This window comes from Tachypleus tridentatus, chromosome 13, assembly GCF_004210375.1.
Source record: "Tachypleus tridentatus isolate NWPU-2018 chromosome 13, ASM421037v1, whole genome shotgun sequence".
Lineage (NCBI taxonomy): Eukaryota > Metazoa > Arthropoda > Merostomata > Xiphosura > Limulidae > Tachypleus > Tachypleus tridentatus.
In genome coordinates, this window is record NC_134837.1 from 245,999,507 (window position 1) to 246,016,135 (window position 16,629).

Consider the following 16,629-nt stretch of genomic DNA (forward strand, 5'->3'; position numbering starts at 1 on the left):
TTTGAAAGATTAAAAGTATTATGCTGCAGTTGAAGAATATGAAAATGGTATATCAAATGAGTTCAGAAATAATAAAATTCTTAATACGAAAATAAAAACTTTTAAGTGTCCATTTTATACTATCTTTCCAATTTTATATGCTGTAACATTTATAAGAATAAATTGTATCGTACACTACAAACAAGAAATGTTATAATACTCAACTACAATTAAACAAGTTTTAACAAAACACGCCTACAAAAGAGTAAACAACAAACCTCGTAGCAACATCAACACGTTTTAACCAAATTGTCTTTGGTGAAGAAAGGTCTACGTTCCTAAAGGATTTCGGATATGCAATTTGTGATCCTGTGCGCTTCACTGTTTTCATTCCAAAGTTTTAAATAGACTTCCTCCCCTAGCACACTGATAATCTTTTTGAAACTAATTAAAACATTCCAAAGACGTTCTGCAGTTTTCAAATAAGCTATTTATTCAGAACCGCAAGTTTTCTCTGTGTAAGAAAAATACTTGTACGTCACAAAGCCCTTCATCTTCGTAAACTCAGTTAAGAAAACCAACTGTATTCTGTCAACGTGACTGATAGTTTTTGGCATTTAAGCAAGAAACACGCCTACGGAATTATTTGCTATAGAAGGCAACTCGCCCTACCAACTTCCAACTCTCTATTACCAACTACAAAAGTTTAATAGTTCTTTCCACCCTTTTCACGCCTCATAACGATTGTTTCAATGTGAGAAATCAGCAGGAAAAACATTTTGCACCGCTGCATATGCACCAACAGTTGACTAGGATTTATAAACCACGCACATAGTGTTGTACATCCATGAACTTACTACTTTTCCACCAGGGGACAATTCAATTTAGAAATAACTGATATGATTAAACGCTGTAAAAACATTTAATCAAATTTCTTTTTTGTGTCAAATTAAGAGTAAAGTTAATAACAAGGAAGAATGTTTAATTACGAGTTCTCCATTATTATGCGATTTATTTATGAATACATTTGAAAATTAAGTATTAAAAAGAAAAGTAGAAAAGTTTGTTTCTTTGTTTTTGAATTTTGCGCAAAGCTACAAGAGGGCTATCTCCGCTAGCCGTCCCTAATTTTGCAGTGTAAGACAAGAAGGAAGACAGCTAGTCATCACCACCCACTGCCAACTCCTAGGCTACTCTTTTACCAACGAATAATGGGATTGACCGTCACTTATAACATCCCCACGGATGAAAGGGCGAGTATGTTTGGTGCGTCGGGGATTCGAACCCTCGACCCTCGGATTACGAGTCAAACGCCTTAACCCACCTGGCCGTAAGTGAAAAGAAACCCAAAAATATGATAGTAAAGATAATTTCAATGATTTTGGAATTTGCTTTAGCAGCAATTAAATTAGAATTTGAGATTGGACAAAGTTGCACCCTTTTTTGGGTGCATTAATAAATAAAAATAGTAAATTGCAAACTGCTATTCATCAAAAATCATTCTCATTAATAATGACCTCACGTCAAAAAATTCATGTTTCACTAAATCTCAAAAATATCACTGCTTTTTATTGTTATGTAGATAGAATTTTAAACTCATGTTCTAAAGGGGTAGTTACTAATAGTGATTTGTTAGTAAATATGCACAAAGCAGTAATATGAAATTTGAATTCTAATATTGTTGACAAAGCTGACAGGAAATTAACAAAAGGGGATAAAATACTGTTAGAACAAGTCACAAAAAATTATGGCAGAAGAACTTTTAATACCATTTACACATGGTTTATCTTGTCAAACAATACAGCAACTCAGAAAACTACAATGAAATATCTTTATAATACACATACCAATGAAGAGAGATAGCCATATTCTTAATATAACAAAAGGTAAAATTAATTTAATAGTAAAACCAGTATGCAGAAATAAATGTGTGTATGAGGGTTGGTTGGTTGATTTGGTGTTTTATGGCACAAAGCAGCTCGGCCATCTGCGCCAAACATCGGATAAAAAGTTAAAATTAAAGTATATTTACCAAAATTCATAAAAGGAAATTAAGGTAGAACAAAACAATGTTTAAAAAACATAAATATCATAAAATCAATGTTTACATCTTGTCCACAACGTTAAGAGAAAAACTACAGTAACACAAGTTGTAAAGGACTTTCTGTAGCATAACTGTAATTATCACAACTCACCAGGAAGACAAACAGGTAAGTACAAAAAACACCGTCAGTTCTTTGTTACCTGAAGTTGGCCTTTCCAGTCCTGGTTCCGAGTTATTTGACGTTATGGCCATTTTCAAAAAGTATAAAGTTATAAAAGGTTTAAAAGACTTGTAGCAAAATTGTAATAATAACTTGGCATGATGACTAACGAGTAGTTCAAACAGCAGCGTTAGTCACCTGAAGTTGGCCTTTTCAGTTCTGGTTTCGAGTTATTTAATGTTACGGCCAGTTTATAATTTCAAATCGAACTAGATGAACTGTGATTTTTAAAAGGGAGCCACATTAGAAAAGTGTAATGTAAAATTAAAAACTTAAATGCTATTAAAAAGATTAATTACCTTTAAAAAACTAAATATTACTATTACCATAACCAAGATGGACACAGTGTCACCATCACCAATAACACTGTCTAACGTTATGGACAAACCTTGGGACAGAACATGTTTAAAATGGTGCCGTCGTTGAAAGTCGTAACAACAACAAGAAAGTTTATTGTGATCTGAGTGTTACACAAACTACACACTGGTGCATCACTTCCAGATAAAAGAAAACAATGACTTAAAAAAACTGTGACTAATGCGTAGTCGAGTTAGAACTTCCTCTTTCCGATCCTTACGGAAGCAAGAGGGACAAAGTCCAATATAGGGTTTTATTTGAAAAAAAACTTGTTTTCGCGTTGCTCACTCCAAGTCGACGGCCAGGTGGCACGGAGCCGAGCCTTAAATACAGGACTATAGTCCACGTATCGGATAGGCACAGCGGTGATAGTGCCAGAGCAGATAGACTTAGCTGCGGTGTCGACGAGCTCGTTTCCCCGAACACCAACATGGCCTGGTATCCATAAAAACTGGATAGAAGTAGCAGTTAATGAGAAATGGGCCAGTCGGTTTTGAATATCGGCGAGAACAGGGTGTGAGCCAATATGAAGTGATTCCAAGGCCAGTAGAGAACTAAGCGAGTCAGAATAAATAGTGCAGTCGGAGTACTGCTCAGCTTCAATATGATCCAGGGCAAGAGATATGGCATACAGTTCAGCAGTGAACACAGAAGCTGTAGAGGGGATTCTGCGCGCAACCACTGACCACAACAAACCATGGCACAGCCCACAGAATCACCTGATTTCGAACTATCTGTACAAATAGGAATGGAAAAATGGTTCAAAAGATGTTCAGCAAATAACAAGCAGTATTTCCAATCGGGAGTGTCTGCCTTTCTCAGGTGACTTAAAGATAGGTCACATTTGGTAACTGTAAGAAGCCATGGTGGGATGGGCTGACCCGTGGATACAGCAATGTTATCCAAGGACAGGTCCAATTTATCCAACTGCGCTTGAATACGAAAACCAAAAGGAGCAATGGCAGACCGTCTGGTCTGAAAAAGCATGGCCCATCAAGGAAGGAAAACACAACCCCAGGTGGAATGCTTTAATAAGGAACGAAGTTTTGAAGCACATAGTAAAAATAGTTGCTAACAGCAGATGTGCAAAGAAGGTTCATAAGACTATGTATAAGCTCTGAACTGGGTAAATGCAGAAAGCCCCAGTGCAGAGCCGAACTCTTTGATGATGAATGGGGTCCAGAATCTTTAAGGCCAAAGTTCTGGCAGAGCCAGACCAGTGATCCACAGTCGAGTTTCAATGGAATAAGAGCACGATATATCTTTAGCATAAAATATGATCTGCTCCCCAAATAGTGGAAAAGAGGTCACAGAAGATGTTCAGTGCTCTTGTACATTTGACCCGTAGCTGCTTGATATGCGGTATAAAGGTCACCTTACGGTCAAAAATAAGACCCAAGAACTTTGTTTCAGGGACCACAGGCAGCACAACTTCACTGATACAGAGTTAAGAATCAGAGTGAATACCCTATTGGCAGCAAAAGTGCATGCAAGCAGTTTTAGGGAGAGAAAAGTTGAAGCCGTTTGCTGTGGTCCACTTCAGTAAACGATCAAGGGCAGTCTGTAGCTGCCGCTCAGTATATCTCATGTTCGACGACTGACATAAGATGTAAAAGTCGTCGACACAGAGCCATTTGCAACCGTGAGAGGGAGTTGTTCAGTAATGGCATTAATCTTTATACTGAAAAGTGTGACACTCAAAACACAGCCCTGAGGGACTCCAAGTTCCTGTAGAAAATAACGGGAAAGTGTCAAACACACACGAACTTGGAATTTCCTGTCTATTAAAAATGTTTAATAAAAGTGGACAAATGGCCACGTAACCCATATATATGATGGTTTCGCAAAATGCCATACCTCCATGATATATCATAAGCCTTCTCCATGTCAAAGAATATTGATACAATTCGTTGTCGTTTGAAAAAGGCTTCTCTGATTGACGTTTCAAGTCGAATCAGGTTGTCCATGGTGGAGTTTTGTCTTCGGAACCCACACTGTGAGCGAGAGAAGACAAGCATTAACCATCCTCTATAAGGTCTTACAGAGACAACTCGTCAAAGCAATTGGATGGTAGTTTGAAGGAATCTTGGGATTCTTCCTAGACTTAGAGAACGATAGGACAATAGCCTGGCACCAGACTTCATGAAAAACATTCTCCTGCCCGATCCAGTTAAAAAACAATCAGAAGAATAGGAAGGAAGCAGGAAATAAATGGCACAACATTTCATAGTGTACACCATCAGGTCCAATTGATGTACTGCCAAACCGTAGAAGGGCCAGTTTTAGTTCCACCAGTTTAAAAGGAAGATTATAGTCACAGAGACAATCGACTCGAAAAGAAAGAGGTGAACGCTCTGACCGAATTTTGATGGCTAAGAAGGTGGAGGAAGAAGCAGAAGTGGCTAGATACCTGGCAAAAAATCTAGAGTATCGGCGATGCTTTGAAATCAGCTACTTCCTTGTCATCAGAGAGCAAGATCGAGAGGAGGACAGAATTATATTTCCCACTGACCTTTCAAATCCTGTCCCATATGACTTTGGAACTGGTGGTAGAAGATATGCTGGTTGTAAACTTAATCCAAGATTCCTTCTGGCTTTGATGTCTTACCCACCGAGCACGTGCACGAACCTACTAGAAAGCAATGCTGTTCGCAGGCAGGAAGGATTCCACCACGAACGAGGATATCGTGGAAAACGTGTCGAGGTTTCAGGAAATGAGCAACTGTTTGTATAATACAGTCGGTTACTGCTGCCACACAGTTGTCTAATGATGGTTTACTGACGATGGCACGATCAAGTTCTGTGAGAGCAATGAAGGAGGGCCAGTTTGCATTATCCAATTTCCACCGGGGCACGCGGGTCAGGTGGCATAGATCAGAGCCAGTCTCTTTCAAAATTATAGGAAAATGTTCACTGCCTCATGGATTATTGCAAACACTCCATGAAAATTGGAGAATAGTGAAGGGGAGCAAATTGAGAGATCAATAGCAGTAAAGGAGTGACTAGGTACATGACAACAAGTAGAAGAACCAGTATTGAAAAGAGAAAGGTTGTGATGAGACAGCATACACTCTACAGAGCGACCCCTCCCCCTATCAATATCAGCACTTCTCCAAAGAGGGTAATGTCCACTAAAGCCCCAAGGATTGGAAAGGGAGACGGCAACTATTCAATGAGAGCATCAAGGTGTGATTGCTCATATGTCTCTCCAGGCGACGGGTAGAGAGAACAAACAGTGATGGCATGACCCACGGAAATATGGACGGCTATAGCCTCCAAGGGTGTATCAAGTGGCAAAGACGGGTTGAGCACATGCTGATCAATCAACAGTGCCATCCCTCCATGCACTCGTTCATCACACAGCCTGTCATTTCTGTACAAAGAAACCCACCGAAAGGTGACTGCATTAGCAGGTTTCAGAAATATTTCCTGTAAGGAAAGACATACAAGATGGTAGTGTTTTAATATCATCTAGATTAGAACTTAAACCTCGACAGTTCCACTGTATCAAGGTGGCCATTTTTATTTATGTGTAGGCGAATTGGGTGGAGAACCCTTCTGTTTACAACCACGTCTTTTTTCTTTACTGTTTTATTCGAGGGAGGTCTATAGACCTCCATGGATCCTGCCCTAACTCGACTGGGCAGGTCTTTGCTGTTGTAAGAGGATACCAGTGAATGAGGACGTGAAAGAATGATCGTTTTCCATCTTATGGTGGGAGAAGATGTATCTGAGGAAATGTCCGTACCCAGAACCAAAGAAAGTGGATCTTGGGATTTGTTTGAATGTATGTAAGGGACAGGGATAGGTGTTGAAGTTGATTGATCAACTTTTTTAACAATACAGGTCAAAAGACTTTTCATTTGTTTTGAGAACGATTCTCTTGGAGGCACAGAGATCTGTCTGCACTCCCATTATAATAGTAGAACGAAGTGCAGCAGCATACGTCCGAGATGAAGTGGTGGACAGCAACTTGCGAGCCTCAGGAGAAGTAATGTTATGAATCGTTTTCAAATGCTGCACCTCTTTTCCTTCCAACCATTTAGGGCAAGAACGAAAGTTGAAAGGGCGAGAGCCATTGCAATTGAAGCAGTGAGGGTCTGTTTCACACTCGTAGGCATCATGGTCCTTGCCATTACAATAAGCACACATCAAGGAACCATGACATGATGTCTTTGTGTGACAGAACCACTGACACTGAAAACATCGGAGAAGGTTTGGAATACATGGCTGTACCCTGCAATTAAGATAATCTGTCTAGATAGTGGCAGGTGGACATGGTGATTAAATGTCAGAATGAGGATACTGATTGACATCGTAATTCCATCTTTGCGAATGGAGATATGCCTCACTGCAAAAACTCCTTGAGTAGGGAAAACCAGCAAGAATCTCTGACTCAGGGATGTTCTTCGAATTCCTCCAACAATAACTTCTCATGATGAATTTAAAGTAACATGAGGTGTCACCTCAATAGGTATAACCCCAATTGCCTTTGAATGCAAGAGGAGTTCACCGTGTTAGATGTGGATGTTTCCATCAATATTTCACCATAGCAAAGCTTCTTTACTGACTTTGGAGAGCCAGCAAACCCTTCTAGTCCCTTCTGAATGAAAAAGAGAGACATTTGCCCTAAAGGTTTGTCTGAAAGAGAATGTAGGATAATAAAATGAGGTGTTACAGATGTTGAAGATTGCTGCTCAGAATCTTCAAGACGTTTTCGTTTATCTTTGGACTGTGTTTTCACTATTTTATTTAAGTTTTTATTTAGCAGATCCATAATAAAAAAAGGAGATTTTGGTGCCCACTGACCACACCCACCATGGAGCCCTATGAGGAGATTTACTATAATGTCAAACAAGGACACTGCAGCAATGCCAGGGTTTCGTGAACACTATACCCAAACACCAGCATCAGATACAATGTTCACAACACCTGTTGAGAACATCCAACACTGGTACTTGGTTGACCCTAGTCCAAGTGGACCAGTTGATTGACCCAAGAGGGGGCCACCCTAAGGTTGCTCGTCTACAGGAATTCAAGGCCAAAGTGGTGTGTTAGGGTGACACACCTCAACCATCAGGATCCTCTCCTTCCCTTCACGGGTCGCCATGCAGGGCAAACACGTGGGTGGATGTTTAGATCCCAAAGAATGTAAACAGAACCTTTCCTGGGGAGTCCCCTGACCATGTACAGAAATCCACATCGAGGGGTAATTTCAATGAATCAATTTCAGACGTTAGTCTTTCTATGAGGATTTTTTTTTTCAGAGAAAAGTCAAGGCCAGCCAAGAATAGAGAGCTAACCATTTCATCAAGTCAGAATTAACTTGCACATCATGAACTGTCAATAAAATATTCAGTTCTAGACCATATAGAATACTTCACATTGTTTGAACTTGTGTTTAAATCATTATTTGCAACAGCTGCTATAAATTGTATTGATGTTTGTAGATATGTAAAATATGTTTTTAGAAACAAATTATGTGCATCAATGATGTTGACCAATATTATACATAGATTCAATTAACTTTTAAATTCAAATTAATGTTTCCAGCTATTTGAAATACAAATACACAACTTAAGTAGCATAGTAAATTGGAGACTCATCGGAGATGAAGTATAATATGTAACAACATACAGAGTATAAACTAGAAGACATTTAAAATACAGAAAAAATGAGTATAATAGAAGCAATAAAATAATTGTACAAAAGCTCTAACCTTTAGCTGAACATACTAACAGAACATACGTTTGAATGGGGGGAAAAACTTATTTGGGTGCAACCTGGAAGCACTAATAGTAGTAATATCTTTGAACCTACAGAAGTAATAAAACATAATAAAAACAATTTTAAGTATTAAGTAAGGATAAAGGACTAAAGTGAAAGTTTATTTATAGAGAGCAGGAAATTCTTAAAATTTATGTGTAAATTTGATTATGCTAATTTTGACAATAGATATATATACATAGGTCATAACTCACAAAATATTGCACTCCTGATAATGATGCTGTAAGATGTTGAAGCACATAGAATGTATGAATCTTTTCCTTGTCACACAGTATTTTATCTCTTATTCAGTAAATTATCAAAAATGTTTCACTGCATTATGAGAATAGGGATGATATTTTTAAATATGTACACTGTATCATTATATGCTGTTTTTTAAACATCTGTGTTACTTACAAAGTCATTAAACCTGAAAACATCATTAAAACCTATGAATATGTTAAGATTTTATCATTAGACAATAAGTTAGTACATACTTTCATGCATTTGAAGTGAAATATCACTGTTATTCAAAACAAATAACTCCACAAGAAATATGTTTTTGTATACCTAATTTAAAAATGATTAAAATTTTTAGAACTTTGAATAAGAAATAATTTCCAAAGTGCAAAATTGTCACAAATAAAATATTTTACTTTCTAGTTCATCTAAACCCTTATTAAACAAATTAGTTTAAAAGAAGTTCTATTATTTCTGTACTAATAGTAATTTTAATTTTAGTATGGCTTTTACGTAGCTTATAATAATACACAAATGTTGCAAAATTAAGTGATTAGAAATAATTAAGTTCACTTAATTCTATTTTATAATCACATTTTAATAATTCTAGTTATTACTTTAAGAAATATTCCCACTCATTAAAGTAAGTTAAAGGGCAATAAATTTCTTTTCTAATTTATTTCAATATCAAAGAATTCTGTTACGTATTATTCTCATATGGTATAATACGCTTTAAAAGAAAAATACATCATCCTATGTAATACTTTTGTAAATAATGCAGAAAGTTATGCATCATCTATCAATTCATAATTAATGCAATTTGAACTTTTTAACTTAAAATTACAAGAAAAATTATTAAGTGGTGAAATTCTTATCAAATTCTCACACAAAACATTTTGTGGAAGTAAGTTCTGTTTAAATGTATTCTTTATAATCCTAATAGCACTTGGAACATTATTACTCTTAGAAAAGCTGTTATGGAACTTCCCTTAATTCAATACTGAGATAAACTACAAACCAAAAGAGAATTCAACACAATCAGATAAATCAAAAAATTAAATCAAAATATTAAATTTAATTATTTTATTTGCCATAGGTTTTATCTAAATATTTAGTTTTCTTAAACACATGCTATATTTCTTTTGTTTGTATTATATCAACTAAAGTCACGCAGGAATACAGTTTGATTATGTACGTGATTTACAAAGACAAAATTCATACCATAAAGACTTTTTCACCTCACATGCCAATTTTTATATTTACTGTATGGTATAAATTTGAACAAGTTTAGTATCAAGAGTATTTACTGTAAACTATTCTGTATGAATAAAATTTATTCTGTCACATTGATATATGAAATCACACCTGATTATTTTTTCATAAAATTTTAAAATGATTTTTACTATGGAATTCAAAATTTGTTTGATTCTTATGCAAGTAAGTTTTCTGTCTATATTATTCTCAATTTTATATTTTGTCAAAAATTGATAAATTTGTAATTGTAATGAAATTACCATACTCAAATACTTTGAACTACAATAGGTAAAACAATGTTGCATTATAATACTGCTAAAAAACATAAAAGTTTCCCTCTCCCTAAAGAAATTAATACAACAGCATAAAGCAGAAAAAAGAAATCAGTTTTCTTATACACACAGATTTCTAAACTTGACTATACAACTGATACTCACTTCATTATCAAACACTGCATCAGAGCTCAAGTCTTCATCTCCTTGAAGGCTAGGAGCAGGAACACTGGCAAGTTGGCTTGGGTCATCTCCACTGCTACTTAAGCTAGCAAAAATATTTATTAAAAAAAAGTTAATGAATACATTACACACTAATCTATATTTGACCAGTTATGAGCAAGAACCATAACAAAATAATGCATATTAATAAAAATAGCTTTATTGTAATAATTATAAAATTATTATTATAAAACACATAAGTGCTTTTCCAAAAACAAACAGTAAACAGGATTGTTATACAACAATTTAATGCATTTTTGTGCTAATCATTGCAAAATAATTTTTCTTCCTAACAGCAGACAGAATAAACAAAAAAAAATATTTATTATACTGAAACATTTTCAAATCACACTAGTGGTTGACACTTTTTTTATTGTCTTCCTTCTTCCCCAGTTATAATTCATTACATGAGAACAATACTATCCTAAATGTGGAGTCTCGCATTACTTACACAAATATATGAAGATCCTAATTCCAGCTATCCTCAAAACCAGTTTTTTTTCAAGATTTCTGCTTAAACCTACATCAGTTAATTCCAAAAGTCATATAGAATAAATGCTAACATTAAGAATAGTCAATTTCCTGAGTAAAAGCACTAGATAATGAAAATAAAACTTGCTTACGTAATTGATACTTGAAACTATCAATAGTTGGGTGAAACTCCATGATTACACAACTGAGGTAAAACAAGATCATTGTATGTTTCACAAATCATTTATTTATGACCACGGTTCTGTCATTAAAGGCATCATCACGTACAGACTGAAATGTTTTGTAACAGGTTTTTACACAGTTTTAAACAAAGGACCAGAACTGATCTTGGCATTCACTTGGAGACAAATGAAGTAAGAAGTAGGGAGGACTTTAATTGGTTTGGTCATTCAAATTTTTTATGGATTTTTTTAACTCTATTTATTTCTAAAATTTCCAGGCTATCCAGTGTTTTACCTTTTGTCATAGATATGTAAAATTTTAGTTTTTTTCTGGATTAAGTTGGTGTTTAGTTTCTGTAAGATGAGATATAAAGGTTAAACCCATTTTCCTTAATTTCCAGATTCTAGAATGTCCTTTAATTCTATTTTCTATGACATTTTCTGTTTCACCACTGTTGCTGATTTTTTATTCTTTTTTTCCCAAGGTTGTTTTTACAGCAGAAGGAGAGTCTGTAGATTTCTTTGTTTCAGTGCATTTATATATTTTGCTCTTAGTATGCCTATAGAGATATGAAGTGAATCATTCACAAATTCTTAATTAACAAGTTAAAAATCATTTTCCATACCTTCCTGTTGGTAAGTCTGTGCTTGCTACACTAGATGATTCAGAATCAAAACTATAACAGCTGTCACAGTTTTTGTTTGGCCTGTCTGGGAAATCTGTCTCAGGAAAAACATAGCCATTACTTTTTGTTCCAGTGTGCTGACAAACAGTAGGCCCTGAAATAAATTTTTATAAAACTTTTTTTTTATACAAATAAATATTTACTGGTATATGTACAGTTGTTATAAAAATAACAATGTTTAGAGACAGGAGACCTACTGATCCATCTTTGCTGTTCCAAAAAATCAAACCCCAAGGCAAGCTTTTAACATTCATATAATTACCAAACTTTCTCTTAAACTCATTTAAACTTACTTGCTCCACAACATCAAAGGCAATCTGTTCCAAAAACCAACCACCTATTAGAAAAATTAAAACTGTTTTAACTGAAAATTACTCTTACCCTACCATGATTTATATTTGTGTCCCATATTCTAACTATTCTCACTGGTAAAATACAAAAAATGATGATGCATTAATTCCTTTAACACTCTTAACTATCTCAATCATATCATGTCTAACTCTTCTTTTTTCACTAAAAAACAATTTCAGAGATCATAACTTCTCCTCGTACAACAACTCCTCCATCCCAGGCACCATTCTAGTAACCCTCTTCTGAATCCTTTAAAAAACTCTTTGTCCTTCCCAAGGAAAAAAGCCCAAGACTGAAAAAAATCTCCAAATGTGGCCTAACCAGTGACTCATACAATAAAATTATAAACTCTTTACTGTATTTCTGTAGATACCACCTAAAATCCAGATCACAATCAGATTTCTCCTAACAATTTGAGAGTTCATCTCTTCTTATATAATAATGTCTCCATTCCAAGTACTAACCTCTCTCTGAACTATTTCCAAAAATTCAACATATTTCCTAAGGTAAGGTAAGAATTCCAAGACTGAGCACAATATTCCAAATGTGGTCTAACCAGCGACATATACAAAGAAATTATATAACCTCTTTCAACTTGTATTCAATATTTCTATAAATACAACTTAAAATCTTATTTGCACTACCACTAGTACAGCACACTTATTAGATGGCTTAAGATACTGGTCAATCACTACACCAAGATCCCTTTCTTTCATAGTAGCACTGATGAGGTTATTCCCATCCAAATTATTCTTATAATTCAAATACCTCACATGCATTATCTTCCATTTATTATACTTAAAACCCATCTGCCATTTATTGACCCACCTCACTAAATATTCTAAATCCTTTTGTAAAGTAGCAGCATCCTCCTCACAGCCAACAATACCCAAAACCTTAAAATCACCTGCAAATTTAAGTAGTTTATTAACCATTCCTTCATTTATGTCATTGATGTAAATCAAAAAGAGGAAGAATCTTCCTAAGACTGAGCCCTGAGGTACCTTACTTGTGACATTTATCCAGTTTGACTGAACTCCATTTCTAACAACACTTTGCTTTCTTCCACTCAGCCATTCTTCTTTCAAATTAGATAACTTATCCCCCATATCTATAGACGTTTTTTTAAAAGCCTCTTACGTGGCACTTTGACTAATGCCTTCTAAAAATCCAATACACCAAATCTACATTCTTATCTCATCCACAAAAACATTAACATTTCCAAAGAGTGTTAAAAGATTTGTGAAGCAAGATTTTAAACTTTGTTTAATGTCTTTGCAAAGCATCCTTCATCAGAATTTTCAAAACTTTTGCCACAATTGATGCAAGACAAATACTTATAATTACTGAATCAATTTTCATAACCAAACTTGCAAAAAGGAAGCCCACATAGAAACATGTCTAATATTCCTACCACTGTTACTAAACTTTAGTGCAGGGGCAGAAATTTACTCTGCTCTAATACAGTAATGTATCATAGCAACCAAAATGTATTTTGGAATGAGAGTTGAAATGTACTGCAAGGAGAGAAATGTGAAAAATAAACAGTGTATTATAGAATAAAAAGGAAAATACCAATGTATAATAATAACGAAGTGTATTGTGTGGGTGTGTGACTGCTATAACTCCAAGAGGAAAGAACCTAGAAACCTGAAAATTTGCACCCATAGTAACTGGACCTCGATGGTATGTAGTTGGTTGTTATTCTATATTCACATTCATGTGCACATCTTTTTGAGACAATCTAATGAAAAAACCACATAGAAAAGAATATGTGACTGGCCTAGCTCAAACAGGAAAGAACCCAGAAACCTGAAATTTTGCACCCACAATAAATGGACCTAAGAATGTGCACCTGGTTATTACCTGTCTTTTCCAAGTATATGCATGCATGCACATCTTTTTAATGAGTTAAGCTAATGAAAATCAACATACAAAAGTAGTTTTTTTATATATATAACAACTTTTAATATATAGAAAAACCAGTGCATTTTGGTAACAATGCATTCCAACAATGGCTTTTAAGTCATGTTGCTTAGCAACAAGTATATAGGTTATACTTGTATTCTAAATAAAATTGGTTTATAATAGACACACTGACAAAGTCTTCTTGAACATATCAACCAAATAACCTTAGCAAAGATAAGATCTTTTGCAGGTACCATTGCTGTAAACTGTATGACTTGACGTAACCCGAGTGAAGCTGGGTGCTTCTGTAGTACATACATAAAAAAACTGTAGTTTAAGGAGGGGGGGGGGGGTAAAACTGTTGTAAGTGTATGGGCAGAAATATATTGTAGTAAATGTAAACCACAGATAAAATGTAAAGAAAAAAGTTGAAATACACCATGGTATAAGAGTAGAAATATATTATTGTAAGGACTGTATTGTTTTGTAAAACTTAAGATGTACAATAGTTTTGAGGTACAAATACATTGTCTTGTAAGAAAATAAATGTATGTAGATTATGAGCAGGAATATACTGTAAAGTAGATGTAGAAATGTCCTGTGATTTAAAAATAAAAAATATAAAACAGTGTTAGAAAAGAAATTTAAAGCAGCCTAAGCACAGAAACATAAAACAGTATAAGAGCAGAAAGGTGAAACAGTATATCAAATGTACTGAAGTGAAAACAAAAATTGGCTTTTGCTAAAGTTATGTAACTGTTTCATACAAATAAAATATCAATCATAACAGCAACTACAGTGTAATGCAAAACATTACAAAATATTCTGATACTTCTCGAATGTAAAAGAACAAAAAAAGAGCATTAAATAAAAAAAAATATTTATTAATACTTTTACTGGTGTTTAAAATCTCATACATTAAATTCCATAAACTTTACTTACAATGATTCAACTTCTCCTAGTATAATTTTGTAGTCATTATGTCATGCTTTTATTTTGATATGCAGTGAACAAATTTTAGGTTTTAATTACTATTACAATGATTTCATTTTATATGACATATGTACAGGTGTATACAAAGATTTAACACAACTCTGAATTCTCTAGGACAGTGGTTCCATAACACTAATCTAAGGTTAACATTTTATCAGTATATGAAAATGAAATATAATTTTTAAGTTGCAAAACTGATGTCTTCATTTAAAGAAAAAGGTCTTTAACTGCATAATATAACTGGTATTTCAAGTATTTCTGTCATTAATGTTCTACAAAAATCACATACTCAATGGTTCTGACACATAATGCTAAAAATGCAGTGAACCACTGGTCTAAGGAGATTAAAATTGATTCATGGAACAAATTGCTATTGAAGAAGCCACATGAATAAACAATGCTAGTCTGATTTCTGGAAAGCATTGAGTTTGTTATTGATTAGTTTTAATTTTTAATACAGGCTAATGAAAAAAAGTTATGTTGATTTAATTTAAATATAAGGTGAAACCTATAAAACTGTAAAAAAAAAAAAAATTCTTGTTACTCCCAGGTTCATCAACGTACTTGTTGTGATTTTTTTCTTTGCCATTACCATATTTTAGCTGATTTAAATCAAACCTCATGTCTACTTATAAAACACACTCAAAATTATTTTCTTCTACAACAGGAGTTCAAACAGATATCTAGTATTTTTGGTAAGGAATATTTCAATATTTATTTATTGTTACTTTCATTAAAAATATTGGTTACACAATTTAATACACCACATGTCATTGTTCTTTCATTTGTTTATTTATTGTTATAATTTCACTATAAAAATTGTTTTGCATTGTTAGCTTGACATATGTATTTGGTACTAACCTAAATATGTTAACCCTTTCTCTACGAACTCAGTATAATATACACAAGTTCGTCTACACATTTGCACATGAAGTATTTGCACTATAACTTTTGATATGATGTGTATCTTCATAAAATTTAGTAGACTTTTAATAAAGGTTAAAAGTATTTTCTATAAAAAAATCAGGTTTTAAAATGAAATATTTTTACTAAAGATTTGTTCATGAAAACAGTCTGATTCATTACTTATCTGTGTGCAAACTTATTTCGAGTTATGATTAAAAAAAATATTCTTTGTCTCAAAAATCTCAAATATTATTTGAATAATTCATAAAACTTCCTAAATACATTTCAAAAGTTTGTTTTCAGTAGGACTTTATATTTTATATTATTTTCCATACTCTACCTACTTGGGGTCTGCCACTTAAAGATCCTCGTAACCATCATAAAAATAATTTAGACAAAAATATAAATTATGCTTTTTTGTGTCAGAATGACTACATACTATAACACAAAAATACAAATGTTTAGTTTAGCTAGAAAAGGTCTCACAATGCTTTATATGAACATAAATATTTATTATTTTTTATTATCTTGTCCTTCCACTCATGCCTAGCTAACATTAAATAATTTGCATTGATACAGTGCACATATCTAGTAATATAGTCTTCTCTCTCTTGGCTGTGTTTAAGTTAACTAGTATTTTGTAATACACAGTCACATTTCAATTATTATCCAGTACATATAAGTGTATAGATTATTACTATTTAGAAATAAATATTAAACTTGTTTTTCTTAAAATATAAAACATAAAGCAAGAAGTAAAGTAAACAATTCTCTTCTT

At 33.9% G+C, this 16,629-nt stretch overlaps 1 protein-coding gene across 13 annotated transcripts in view; it reads right to left on the minus strand.

Annotated features, from left to right (window-relative positions):
* The window catches only part of LOC143240159 (uncharacterized), a 140,019-nt gene that overhangs the window by 32,988 nt on the left and 90,402 nt on the right, over positions 1-16,629 (minus strand). For 11 of the 13 annotated variants that reach the window (XR_013021600.1, XR_013021601.1, XR_013021599.1 and 8 more), the window contains 2 exons: positions 11,634-11,787; positions 10,298-10,400 (listed from right to left, as the gene is read on the minus strand). Coding sequence is in view for 7 of the 13 variants with exons in the window: in XM_076482137.1 (XP_076338252.1) it covers positions 10,298-10,400; positions 11,634-11,787 (257 nt within the window). In the remaining 6 variants the exon portion in view is untranslated. Of the gene's footprint in view, positions 1-8,319; positions 8,417-10,297; positions 10,401-11,633; positions 11,788-16,629 lie in introns of all 13 variants that reach the window. The other 2 variants (XR_013021602.1, XM_076482143.1) reach the window with 2 other exon arrangements.